This window comes from Erpetoichthys calabaricus, chromosome 4 (assembly GCF_900747795.2).
Source record: "Erpetoichthys calabaricus chromosome 4, fErpCal1.3, whole genome shotgun sequence".
Classification (NCBI taxonomy): Eukaryota; Metazoa; Chordata; class Cladistia; order Polypteriformes; family Polypteridae; genus Erpetoichthys; species Erpetoichthys calabaricus.
In genome coordinates this window covers 283,525,615-283,539,899 of record NC_041397.2, presented here as the reverse complement: position 1 = coordinate 283,539,899, position 14,285 = coordinate 283,525,615, and the positions used below count along the sequence as shown (strand labels likewise).

Below are 14,285 nucleotides of genomic sequence, written 5' to 3'. Positions count from 1 at the left end.
TGGCAGAGTTAAAGATGCTAAGATATGCACTGGGTGTGACGAGGATGGATAGGATTAGAAATGAGTACATTAGAGGGTCAGCTCAAGTTGGACGGTTGGGAGACAAATTCAGAGAGGCGAGATTGCGTTGGTTTGGACATGTAGAGAGGAGAGATGCTGGGTATATTGGGAGAAGGATGCTAAGGATAGAGCTGCCAGGTAAGAGAAAAAGAGGAAGGCCTAAGCGAAGGTTTATGGAGAGTCTTAACATGAATTCCTTGAAAACAGTAGAAATGATTGTGGATTTTACAAGAAACTCCTTACCTTTTAAACCCCTAGTTATAAATGGTGTCACTGATTCTGAGTGTAACTATCACTCACCATCTGAAATGGGATGTAAACAGAACTGCTCTTATCACAAAAGCTCTGCAGTGGATGTTTTTTCTCTGTCATCTTAAAAATGTAACCTGTTCCAATCAGTGCTGGTAGAGCTTTATTGAGCTGTTACTGAAATCATCCTCACGTTATCCATGACAGTCTGGTATGGCAATGCATCTGCTCACTCCAACTATAGAGTCCTATTTGTACAACAGAAAAGACTGCAGGTCTGAAACTGGAATCCATTGAGATCCTGGATACATCACAGGTCAGGAAGCGGTAAATATAATCCAAGATGGAAAACCAGAAAACCATCTGTTTCAGTTATTACCATCCAGGGTACATTACCATTCACTAAAGGCAAGAACTACAAGATAAATGATCAGTTTCTTTTCTACTGAAGTCATTCTGGTTAAACACAGTCTCCGATTCATGACTTTTCCTAATATCTGAAGTTGTACATCCAATCTAAATTATGTTTATTTTGTGTTCATAAGGGCTTACATAATATATTACAGGACAGGAGTGGAATTCTACTTTACTGTATTGTTTTGTTTTTTGTACAGTATGTTTTTCACTGCTATTATATATAATGTTGTGATGGTGCCATATATTGTACGTTATATTGTGTTGTTTATTTGTGTTTATTTTATTATGAATATGGACAGAACACTAAGAAAAATTCCTAGCAACTATGTTGTCTGGTAGTAAAGTTCAGGTTCAAGTGGAAATGTAAAAAGCAATTAAAAATCATATATTACCAGTCTTTATCATCCCCCACACTTATTGAATACAGCAAATATGTATTGTTAATATTGAAAAGCTACTATGTATATTAATTACTCCCTCTAGGTCAAAGAACCCAAAATTACAATGAAAAATGTTGATGAAAACATTACCACTCTCTCCTCTCCAACTTTTTGAAAACATGACAAAAATAACAAGGGAAATGTTTTAAAAGAAAATTATAAATGTAATGAGTGGGACTCAAACCCAGGTTTCTTGGTTGACAGACAAGCATTCTAACCATCACACCATGCGTGGCGCTGTTCCTCTCTGCATAAATTACACTGCAGTATTTCTAGCCACCTTGTCTGACAGTGGGCAGTACAAAGCCAAAGTTAATATTTCAAAAAAACCTATGGTGAAAAGTACCTTTGTGTCAAATTGTAAAATCAATAATATAAAAACAACTCTGTGCATGAAAAATAACAAAACAGTATGTAGTATACAGTAACAAAAAAAACGAAATTACCTTCAGAGTGATGCGATAGCGTCAGCAAACATACACATGATGCTCCTGCACCAGATCCAAATATTGTAACCCTCTTAGGATCTCCTTTAAAAGCTTGGATGTTTTCTTTGATCCATCTCAAGGCCTGTATTTGGTCAAGCAGTCCATAGTTTCCTTTGGCAGCTTGGTCTCCAGTACTTAGAAAACCTAAAAGAAGAGTGCATTTATCATTCATCTGTGCAAAGAAAGGTGTCTTGTGATTTTTGCTTTCATTGTATTTCTCAAAGCCAGAAGAGAATACATTATGTACATTCATGTGGCTCTTACACAGTTTTATTAAAAATATTTCATTTGAGTTGTGTAAGAGAGAGAAAAAGTCAAAGTGATTGAATACATTTCAATAAAATAAATGCATTTCCTTAAAAAATGAAAGTCACCTACAATTCTGAAAATAAACAGAAAGGCTCAGCAGATAGAATTAATTATGTGCCCTTTGGCGACCTGGTGTGCGGTCCCGTGAAGACACATCTTGAATGTGTGCCATCCTCTGCTGTGATTCCCACGTGGAAAATACCCCAAAATCAGTTCATAAATACTTCATTGATTTGGATTTTGTACTGTTAAAGTTAACAAAGTTAGAAAAAATGCTTTAATTCATTATTTTGAAGAGAATGTAAGACTGGAACCTAATATTGCTTTACTTTATTTTTTAGTAACCACATTTTTATTATGTAAATTTCAAATACAAAAACAGATTAAGTAAAAGAATAATTTTTGAGAAGAATTAAAACAAGCAAAAATATGAACACTTCATCCACTGTGGGCATTTGTATTTAGACACAGCATTAATTCTTTTGGTGGATTGTTAAGTATGTTTTAAGTGGGCATCTTAGACTACGTCCAGACTACTACATTTTTGTTTAAAAACGCAGATATTTGTCTTCATTTTTGACTTTTGTCCACATTAGCCCGATATTTTAACACTAGAATCCCTGAAGCCTATGAAAAAACTTGTAATCCTTGCCCACCTTAAATCCCTTCGCACCTCTCCATCAGTGTCTTTTGTTTTGTAAATGTGTCGATCAGCACAAGCAGCAAGCAGCCTGCTATCCCATCCCCCCCGCCGCCGAAGCTCAACTTGGGCAAAAATTTCTCCCAACTCAAGGCTCCTTATCTGCATATGAGATTCCTGGAGTTCTATAGGGTAAATAATACAGTATATTTTTATTTGGAATACATGCATTTCATGTGTGTTCCGTGTCTACAAAGATCTGGGTAAGTGTAGGATGAAAGGAAATACAAGGCAAGAAATGCTGAACACATACCTAAAACTTTTTCCATGTTATACTAATAATGACGTGACGTGTATAATGTGTGAACACTTTAGTCCAAATATGAAATAAACAACTGTGCTTTTATTCAAGAATATATCCAAGGAAAAAAAAATCATTCGATTTACATGTTGCTGTCAATGAGTTACAAACCTAAGCTCAAATGTCAATCAACAGGGAGTTTATATGTATTCTTGAATGGTGCAGAGGTAAGAACTGCTGCCTTATAACCCAAAGGTACCAGGTTTGAGTCTTGAGTATTGAGCTGCTGCTGTTATTATTACTATAATATAATAAAAACATACATTGATTTGAGTCTGTAACACCCGGTGTAAATTTTGGCTACTTGTAAAAGTTTGCGCTTGTTTTTTTATTATTGTTTTATTCCGTCACTTTCATAAATGATGTGTAAATATTAGTGTGGAAGGAGATCATTTTTCTTTAAAAAAGTTTTAAATGAAAGCACAGTAGCTTGGACGTAGCCTTAGAAGACCAAACAGAAATGCAACCAGAGCACCAGCCAAAACCACCCTTTGTTTTTGAACAGAATTTTGGACTCTTCAATTACTACTCAAGATCAGAACGTCAATCTCCTGCCATATTTAAAAGACTGCAACCTCTAGAGCACAGTCAGCCCCTAAAATGAAGGCATTAGAATGAACTTATTGGATCACAAAGAAGTGATTCTACTGACCCATCAACAATACATTAAGCCATTTTATATATGTATTCCCATCCCCATAAACAAAACAGACATCGTTCTGATAACTTCAAACAAGAAGGCACCTTAACTATTTGCAGTTGGAATTAAATGAGAAAAGCAACCAAATATGCTTTTGTTTCAATGACAAATAATCAGATGTGTGAATGTGCCCAACATGAATCACAAAGTTTTCAATAATCAAATGCCTCACTTCTTCTTTTTCCTCTTCATCTTTTCCCACTCCTATGTGGGGTCCATGTGCTTGATCAATGTTCTTCATACAGCTCGGTCCTGCAACCCCTCCCCTGACAAGCTTTTTCCTTCAGATCTTCTTTTACTTTATCCATGCACCTCTGCTTTTGCCTCCCCGGCTTTAACTGCCCCTGCACTTCCATTCCCATCACTCTTTTGTCCACATATTCATTGCCTCTCCTCATCATGTGTCCATACCATTTCAACCTATTTTCCTGTACTCTCTTAGACATCTCTCCCACTTTTATTGTACATCTGATTTCTTATTCTGTCATCTTTTTTGTAACTCCACACATCCATCTCAACATTTGTGCCACATCTAATTTCTTCTCCTGCATTTCCTTTACTGCAAATGTTTCAGCTCCATACACCATTGCTGGTTTTATCACTGTCTTAAAAACCTTACCTTTAACCTTTGTCTTAATTCTTGGAACACACAATACTCCTTATATCTTCTTCTTCCATCCACACTGCACTCTATGGGTTATATTTGCATCTAATTTTCCATCTTGGGTTACCACTAATCCTAGATATTTATATTTTCTCCACTCTTTTTAGCTCTCCCTGCAGCTAACTTCTGAATCCTGGTCATCATTAAACCTCATGTTCTGTCTTCTTCTCATTTAACTTCAATCCTTTATCTTCCAAAGTCCTTTCCATTCTTCCAATTTCCTCACCACATCCTCTTTTCTGGTGCTATACAAAACAATTTTATCAGCCAATAGCCTGTATCATTGGGATCGGTCTGTTATCCCATGACTCGACACATCCATAACCAGATCAAAGAGGTAAGAACTTAAAGAAGATCCCTGGTGCGGACCTACTCTAATTGGAATCTTGTCTGTTACCCCAATACTGATTTTAATCCGAGTCCTCACTCCCTCACACATATCAAATGCCTTAATATTTTGAACATCATAGCCATCCTTGACCTGTAGATTTGAAATTACCTGCACAGTTAATTTTGAAAAACTAATGAGGTGAAGAACTCAAAGGACTTTTAATCTCAAAATAAATTGCTTACATAAATTACTTTAATTTACTACTGCTTCATTCTATGCTTGGTCACAGAATACACCAGGAAGGTGTAACTCCATAGTGAAATTCATCATAAATGTACAATGTAGCTAAGTTCTGTGTCTCTGAATAAATCAGCAATCTGGTAGTACATTTTATAGAACACACACAAGCACAACAGCATGAACAAAATTGCACATTAAGAGTCTTCACTCAGCCCACTCTCTTGCAGATCAACGTCAAGTGGTTTTTCAAGGGTATATTCTGTAATCTTTTCTACTTACTTTGAATGCTAAACATATCATGAGCCTAGCTCTATTCAATAAAATATATATAGAAAAAAGAAAGTGCTATCGATATTACCCTACAGGTGACGCAAAAAGACAATTTCCCATCGAGGATTAATAAAGTGTGCCAAATATTGAGGTAAAGCTATTGATAATTCTGCATTTACTGATAGGACTATAGCCCACCGCAGCAAACTAACTTGCAGAGCTAAATGTAAATAATTTGCAATAATGGAAATAAGAATTAATTTTTGAGAGACTTTAAGAGTTAGAGCTTGTAAAGCACCACATATCAAAAATAGAGAGCAATACATTCACAGAAATCAACTGCAACTAGAGGAACTGTCATACAGTATAGCATTAGTGACACCAAGGATACACTCAGCTCAAGAAATTCAGATATTATAGCTAACTAGAGGGCTTAACCCCTGCTCGCTTTGCTCGTCAACCCCCCTGGCCTGCGCTATGCACCAGCCACTTTGCATCTCTGTCAAGAGGGAGGCTGAATGCACCCCAAGGAAAACACCTTCTTAAACGTTGATACAATGGGAAACAAATACAGTTTTTTTTACCTCCTCTTTGCTCGATCAGCTGCTAGATTGCTGCTGCTGTTGCTGCCATACCATGTGATCTGCATCTTGCACGACGCTTTGAACATTTAAAAGCCTGTACAGCAGCTGTCTTTGTCATCTACTCTTTATCCTTTATTTCCAGCCCCGGGCATGATTAAATCTCATGGCGCAAAGTCTCATCTCACGGGGTGTGAGTTCTTGATATTTTAGTTTATAATTTAAAAACAGAATAAGAATCTGAAAATGTATCAACATCATATTAAAGTTCAATAAATTCTGAAAAGAATGATGCCATATATATATATATATATATATATATATATATATATATATATATATATGTAGGTTTTAAAATAAGCCAGATTTAAAGCATGGCAAAAAACTTCATTTGCACAAGTTGTACTTTTAGGTTTAGGATGTTATATATAGAGAGTAGATTAGATCAAATGCTGTAGTAAGAATCCAAGAACAGTAAGACTCTATTGAATATGTAGCCATGGGCATTAAGTAATCATTAAGCTGAAATGCCCCAAAATGTTCAAGAACATAAAAATAAAAAGAAAACTGAAGATCTAAAATTACTCAGATTATCAACTGGAACTACACCATCTGACACAAGTACAACATCTAGGGAGGTATTTTATTATTGTGGTTGCGACTTGGTTGCAAGAATTAATGCTGTCACACACATGCGCCTTGGTTTAAACCTCTGGTTGTTGTAATTTCTGGTCAATCCATAAGGTGGTGCTTCTTCCTAACACCTATTCTCTTTCTCCCTTTACAGACTGGATAATTGACAGCCATACTAGCTCTGATGTCACTTCTGGCGTCTGTCCCTCCGGATCTGCCTCTTCCTGCCTGGCACTTACAATACATATAGTGAGAGGTAAGATCGGCTAGCTTATTTTAAAGATGACGTCATGGAGGGCAGTCAAAGATGATGTACTGTATTTCAAAATGTGTTAAAGGAATGAGTAGGAGGAAGACTTGAAAAATAGTAGATGGACAGAAACTAGACTTGAAGATTATATTTAGATTTTCCTTAAAAAAGTGATTTTTAATTGTAAGTATTGGTAATTGACTGTCAGGGCCAAATTATGTATTAACCAGGTGGGACAGACGTTAGGATTACTTTGAACATTGCAATTAAAACACTTTTAAAAGATTTGTGATGGTCAAAGTGAATCTGCACATGCACAGTGTTACACCAAGGACTCAAGATACTGTATGTTGTTCAGCAGATTAAAAACTATAAATAAATTTTCTCTTATTCATTTAAGCTCCGTCACCTAAGGTTGAGGCAAATATGGTGTTTAGGCGATCTGTATGGTTTTTATAATATAGATAAAGGGAATTCAGCAAGATCGCTAGATACTTTTTTGATTTCTAAATAAAATTAACAAGAAGGAGGATGAAGGCTGAAGGTTGATAGCTCTTGGAGCTGAACTGTATACAAGTCATATTCTCTGTGATGTGTGGGATGTAGTCATAGAAAGAAGTAAAATGTGGATGGAATTCTGTTTTAAAATTGAAAATAACTTCTGGCAATTTTCTCTTGTTGGACTTTTTCCAGATTATTTAACTACCTGTCCACACTAAAAGTTGGTTTTCCATTAAAAATAATAGTTAAGGGTAGACAAAATATATATATCTTATTTATAATTTACATTTATATAGTGCATTTTGCGCTACTCAAAGTGCTTTACATAGTGAGTGGGAAGCCACCATTGATTTACAGCATCGACCTGAATTATGTGATGGCAGCCATTTTTGCACCAATGCATTCACCACACATGGAGCTATTAGGTGGATAGAGATAGTTAGTCAATTAGAGACTAGAGGCCCGATAGACTATGCCATGGAGGGCAATTTTGCCAGGACATTGGAACACACCATACTCTTTACAAAAGATGCCCAGGGAACTATAATGACCACAAAGAGTCAGAACCACAGATTTACGTCTCATGAGAAGGATGGCCACATTTTTACAGCACAGTGTCCCTGTCACAGCACTGGGGCATTGGGATCCATACACAGACTTCAGGATAAGTGCTCCCTGCTGGCCTTGCCAACACCTCTTCCTGCAGCAATCCAAGCTTTTCTTCGTTGGTCTCCCATCCAAGTACTGGCTGGGCCTGAACATGATTAGCTTCCAGTGGATGACCTGTTCTGAAGTGCATGTGGTATGGTGATACTTTAACTAAGACATTTCAAAATACACTTCTCTCATTATATAGTTTCAAGCATTAAAGAATTGATTCATTATTCAAACCTGTTTATCTAACAAAGAATTATGGAAGGTTGAGACTACCATTGTGACACAAAGAAAGAAGAGAAAGGGCCACCAATTCAATGTAGAATGAAGTGAACTTGTAACAAAGGTACCTTCAGCAGTGGAAATCTATGACCATTTCAATAAAAGTAGTAAACAGTAAGTGTTTTGCAGCAAAATCCATACATTTCTGAGGCTACTTATTCTACTTTAAAACCACAGGATCAGGTGCCCACCATGGAAGCATTAAGAATAAGACAAAACAAGTAAATAAACTGATGTTAGCATGATAGTGACAAGTCAGGTAAATACAAGATGGAAACGATTACATAGTCAAATGTAAACTGCTAATTTAATACTTTAAAGTGAAGTTAATTACAAACAATACTACATACTCTACAGGCAATTAGTTTAACATTTAATTGTCTTTTGAAGAACAAAAGAATGTCATTGTAAATTCTCCACATGCTTCTGAGTGGTCTGTACATCAAGTTTTTTCATCTGAGAAGAGATTTAAAACCATCGATTTAACAAAGTGATGTATCATTCTTTTTTAGATGTTAGATGGAACTTTATTCATCCCCAGGGGGCATTTTGTGTTTTACAGAAGCTCTTTAAATAAATACATACATAAATAGATAGATAAATCAATAGGTATATTTATATATACACACACAATAAGATCTGAATACACACCGGAATAACTTAAAAGAAAGAAATTTTAAAAAGAAAGAAAACTGTGAGTCTCAGTGAAGCATTAGGCAGACATGTTGCTGTTAGTACAAAGGAGCCCCGTTATTGTTTCGTGGCGCACTGCTACTGAATAATTAATTGGCTGAAAGTCCTCAGTGTTAATGTGTCAGAGAGAGGATGTGCAGCATTGCTCATAATTGCAACCAGTTTTGTTTTAATTCTCTCCATTGCTACTACCACCAAGGGGTCCAGAGTGAGTCCCATAACTGAGTTTGCCCTTTTAATTAGCTTATTGATTAGGTGGGTCTCTCTTGAAGTGATGTTACCAGCCCAGCACACCATAGCATAGAAAATCACAGTGGCCATCACAGAGTTATAGAAGATGTGAAGGATGTCACTACCCAAATTAAAGGAACGCAGTCTCCTAAGAAATAACCTGCTCTGCCCTTTCTTATATAGTTCCTCTATGTTATGAAACCAGTCTAATCTGTCATTGATGTGGACCCCCAAATACTTGTAGAAGTGTACCACCTCAACATCCACTCCCTGAACAGTGACTGTGTCTTTGGTGGGGAGACAGTCAATAAGCAGTTCCTTGGTTTTACTGATGTTATGATGCAGATAATTCTCTTTGCACCAAGAAATAAAGTTCTCCACCTGCCTCATCCTCCTTATCAATGCATCCCATAAGTGCAGAACCATCTGTGAATTTCTGCAAGTAACATGATCTCATATTATATTTATGGTGTGAGGTGTACAGAGCAAAGAAAAAGGAGAGAGTCAGTTCTCTGCAGTGCTCCAGTGTCTCATTGGAATTCTATTGGTTAATCGTGTCTAGCAACAATTGGGCCTGACGTACTGTAAGCAAAGCAGTACAACTGCAGTAAACGTCAGCATCTCACCATGAAGGAGAGTTAAAGTAGTTGTTGAATGAAATTGTCAGATATTCTGTAATAAAAATAAACATCTGTCCGTTGATCTTATTTCCTCACTGAAATATGCATTTTTTGTTTCACAGAAGACTTAAAGCATTTCTTTTTTATAACAAATGTTTGGCTTTGACTGTTTTAACTGAATTATAATGAAATTCTGTGAGAAGCAAAGCAAATACTATAATAGTTTTAATAGTATAGTAATATAATAATAATGCTATAATAATATACTGAAGGGCGCCACGGTGGCGTAGTGATAACACTGCTGCCTCACAGTAAGGAGACCTGGGTTCACTTTCTGGGTCCTCCCTGTGTGGAGTTTGCATGTTCTCCCTGTGTCTGCGTGGGTTTCCTTTGGGTGCTCTGGTTTCCTCCCACAGTCCAAAGACATGCAGTTTAGGTGCATTGGTGATTCTAAATTGTCCTTGGTGAGTGTGTGTGTGTGTGTGCACGCCCTGCAGTGGGCTGGCGCCCTGCCCGGGTTTTGTTTCCTGCCTTGCGCCCTGTGTTGGCTGTGATTGGCTCCAGCAGACCCTCGTGACCCTGTAGTTAGGAAACAGCGGGTTGGATAATGGATGGATGGATGGAATATACTGAAACATTCTTCTTATGGCAGTCCATCTATCATACCCCACACTTTAGAGGTTAAGTTGAGCATTATGGGAAGAGATAGTAGAGCATCTTTGGCACCCATACCCAGAAAACCTCACACCTGTCATAACCACCATGCACTTAAAAAATAATACATTTTATAGTAGCGCAAAACTTGCTGCTCAAATATCTGACTTTAAACAGAAAGTAAGATCAAAACAAATTAAACAGAATTTTGTGCTAAAAAACATATCAGGTCCTAAAAATAGCCTGAATAAAGGAGATAAATTTAGGTAGCCCCCAGGTTATGAATGAGTTCCATTCCTGCTGATGTTTGTAATCGGATTTCGTATGTAAGTTGGAGCTTGCACTGAAAATACCCTTTAATGGAAATACAAGCAAAAATGCATAATTCTGTACTACTTATTTCACAGAAAAACATTTCAAATGTATTAATAAAATGATAGTAAAGGAATATTACTATGCTTTAAATCACAAAACACAAGTCATTTTAAATAAAACCAATAGATGGTCTATTCCACTTTTGCAGTGTTCCCGATTGTAGTCCAGCGTCGCGTGTCCTGTCCCTTTCCGTTTATCCTGATATATCTGCAAGGCAGTATTTATAATTTCCTGGGAGTCTCCACCTGCTATCTCGAGCCTTCCCAGACTTGTAAGGTAAAATGAAAAAGGGAACACAGAGCTCAGCCCACCTGTGAACATCCTGCCGTCAATCAAATGTCCAGGGTGACAATACGTTGACCTTTTGCTTAAACATCCTACAATTTTTAATAAAGACACAGTACCTCATAGAGATTGAAAAGGTACAATACTGATATGGAAAGTCTTCAATAACTGATTATTGATCCTTCGGCAAAAACCTGTGTTTTGCTTGAGTGTCTGCTAAGAGTGCCACCTTCCTTATCAAGCAACTGTACTCTCTGAGACAGCGAGGTTGGGACACAACCTTATAATGCTGTGGATTTCAAGCAGTGGGTTCTACCACTCCTCAGCTAAACTGACAGCTGCCTATATAGCTGCTTACCCAGTGCTGGACAAAGTCCATTTGGCGCCTGGGGGGAACAGAGACAGTACCCCTCTGTGTCCATAGCTGGCAGTCTGTACTATTGGACTTAGACATCTGGGAAGGGGAGGTGGGGGAGCCGAGTCCCCCTCGGTGTTCAGAGCACACACACCTTTGGCAACATAAATGGCGTCCCTTTGCTCATTTTTAAGGAGTGTGAGCCGTTTAACTTTCCTTTTTATTTTGCCCCATGCTATACCCTGTGAGGGGCTGAACCCCCCCTCATTCACGGTCGGTTACTTCAGTATAATATGAGACAGTCAGGTATATATTTTGTTTCCATTCAAACCATCTGTGGACCTTTTTTCAATTAATTCTATAAATTAAAGGCTTTGTTTGCATCTGTGGGGTTAGCATGTCAAATGAATTCTTGAGGGATATTTTAATTAAGGTTTTGGTGACCTAGCACTCCTTAAACTCTTTCTTCCGTTCTTATTATGACTATACTGTATAGCAGGTTCTAAGCTTTAACTGCAGCCATGATAAATGCAATGGTAACTGCATTACAGAATACTACCATTCTACATTCATGAGGTTGCATTAGCCTAAAACCGCATTTGAGGCGGCTTAACGTTAGATTATTAATTTCCCCTCAGTTATCTAAAATGTTGCTAAATCTAATTAAAATCTGTTGGCATGATAACATGAGCGCTTTTTACCTAGTTCCTGCTATTCAGTTTATTAGCATAAAATTTTGGCTTCTTTATGCATATGGATCAAGCAGGGTATCAAAATAAACTAGTAACGCTGCAGTGCATATAATTGACTCTGTGAAGACATTCATTGATAATCCACAATATTATGTTCAAAGTCAATATTCAGCTCTTCTTTCTGGTAAATAGGTATGCCCCACACTTAAAACACTTTGAGGTATTTGCTTATTTTACTCACAGTTGATCCATCCATCTGTTTTCTGTAGCTGCCTTTTCCATTATAAGGGCATTTGCAAGATCAGTCAAAAAGTGGGATGAAATTATGGATGAAATGTCAGTCCATTAAACTAACATTTCAGGTATTTGAGATGTGTATTTGGAGAAAGCCACTGTGGACTCCATAAGAACATGCAAACTCTATACTGGGCTAAAAACTTAACCCAGTTTCTCAGTGCTATGAGAAAGCTGGGCAAACCACTGAGACACCCTACTGTCTGACATTTAAGACATTGAGCCAGAGTTATTTAAGAAAACAATATGCTTCCTAACAATTTTCAGTCTTACTGTATACTTTAACACAATTGGAAGTACAAATGTGAGGGGAAATAAATAGATTTGAAAGTCAAATCTGACGATCAAGAGGCAGCTACATATTTGTAAGTAGGCTGAGGGGCTGAAGTGACACATTTGAGGATGCTTAAAAAAGATAAACCTGGCCTATGCAACAGGTAACTCATCACTTGCTTTGCTCTTTTCTCTAACAAACATTACTTTAATTGATAGACTGCTTTAAAGGAACCATATAATAGGAAATAAGAGTGTGTATGAAGTTTGTTTATTAAAATATCTTTATTATTAATAATAATAATAATAATAATAATACTTTACTGTTTATGTTTGCCTTCTGAAGCAGGTGTGTTTTTCAAAGTAAAACATGTGTATACATTTTCATAATCTCTGGCCCATATTTTAGCTTTTGTCGTAATAGAAGCTCAAAATAATGGCACATATGCTTTCATGAAAGCTAGGCTCATAAATTAAATTCAGAAGAGACTCCATTGTAAGTTCTACTGCAAAGATTTATTTTGTCTAGAAAAAATGTATTTACATTTTTTTCAGTGGTAGGACATTTGTTCATGATCCATTCATAGAGCTGCGCACTTGCACAAGAGTGGTGCAAGAGGGTGAATGAGCCCTACTAGGGCCTTGATTAAACAAAGAAGGCCACGCTGAGAGTTAGGGGTTACACCTGATCATACCAGTATGAACAGACTGGCACTTCTAGAGGGTCAGCCCTGTGCACGTTGTGGGTGTCTCATAATTGACTTAACTAGAAGCACAGTGTGAGGGGCCCAGAAGACTGGAGGGTGTCAATTCAACTCCTCTGTTCTGTAGAAGAATCACAACAGCAATGGATCAACAGCTATTACAAACTGATTTTCTATTCACTGTGGTTTGTCTCTCAACTCTGTTGGCACACAAAAAATGAACTAAAATGAGCCAAAGAATACAATCTTCCGAGATGCTAGAATTTAGTTTGGAAAAGGCAATTTCCTAACCGAAGCATGTGATATACATTCCACATGACCGGAGCACTATCCTGAGACGAGAGCTAAAGGAGCCCTGCAATAAGCTCACCAGAATGTAAAATATTTCACTCGCCTGACTCTGTTCAGCCAGCGTAATTACCTGCCTACTTTATCTAAACTCTAAGCGGCTCAATTACCTCCATTCGAAAACAAAAACACACAAAGAAATGAAGCATTAAATACTAAGAAAGGCAAAATAAGGTAGTTAACACGTAAGAGAGATTCATGAAAAAAAATTTATTTATTTTCTGTTTCATGGTTGTTTTTGTGATGTTTGAATATTTATTTTCCAGGTTTTTCTGTTAGATTTGTTTATTGTTTGTTAATTATGCACTGTTTTTTAAAGTGCCATCCATTCCTTGTACTTTGTGAGTTTAACCTCAAGAGGCGAGACCACCATGAACTCACTGCTGCTGGACCCCCCACCCAGCTGCGTATTGCTGTTACAAGGAGAGATTAAGTAATGCATTATTGAGTTTGTGAATCAGTCTTCTCTTGATTATTGCCCTTTCTTCAGATTTACAGGTTTTTGTGATTTGGTTTGCCTTGTTCTGGATTTCGACCTTGGATTGTGTTTACAGACTATTCATTTTCCTTTATGGGAACATGCTTTGTTGCTCTTTCGAGCATTTTTATTATATTTTCCTCTTATTGTCAATAAAGTCTTAATTCATTGTGGCCTTGTCTATACAAGGCAAAGTTTTCTTTCTCTTTTGAG

At 37.1% G+C, this 14,285-nt stretch overlaps 1 protein-coding gene across 2 annotated transcripts in view; it reads right to left on the bottom strand.

Annotated features, from left to right (window-relative positions):
• The window catches only part of nlgn4xa (neuroligin 4 X-linked a), a 553,330-nt gene that overhangs the window by 151,984 nt on the left and 387,061 nt on the right, over positions 1-14,285 (bottom strand). For both annotated transcript variants that reach the window (XM_051927218.1, XM_028800872.2), the window contains one exon: positions 1,613-1,798. In XM_051927218.1, the coding sequence (XP_051783178.1) occupies positions 1,613-1,798 (186 nt within the window). The remainder of the gene's footprint in view (positions 1-1,612; positions 1,799-14,285) is intronic.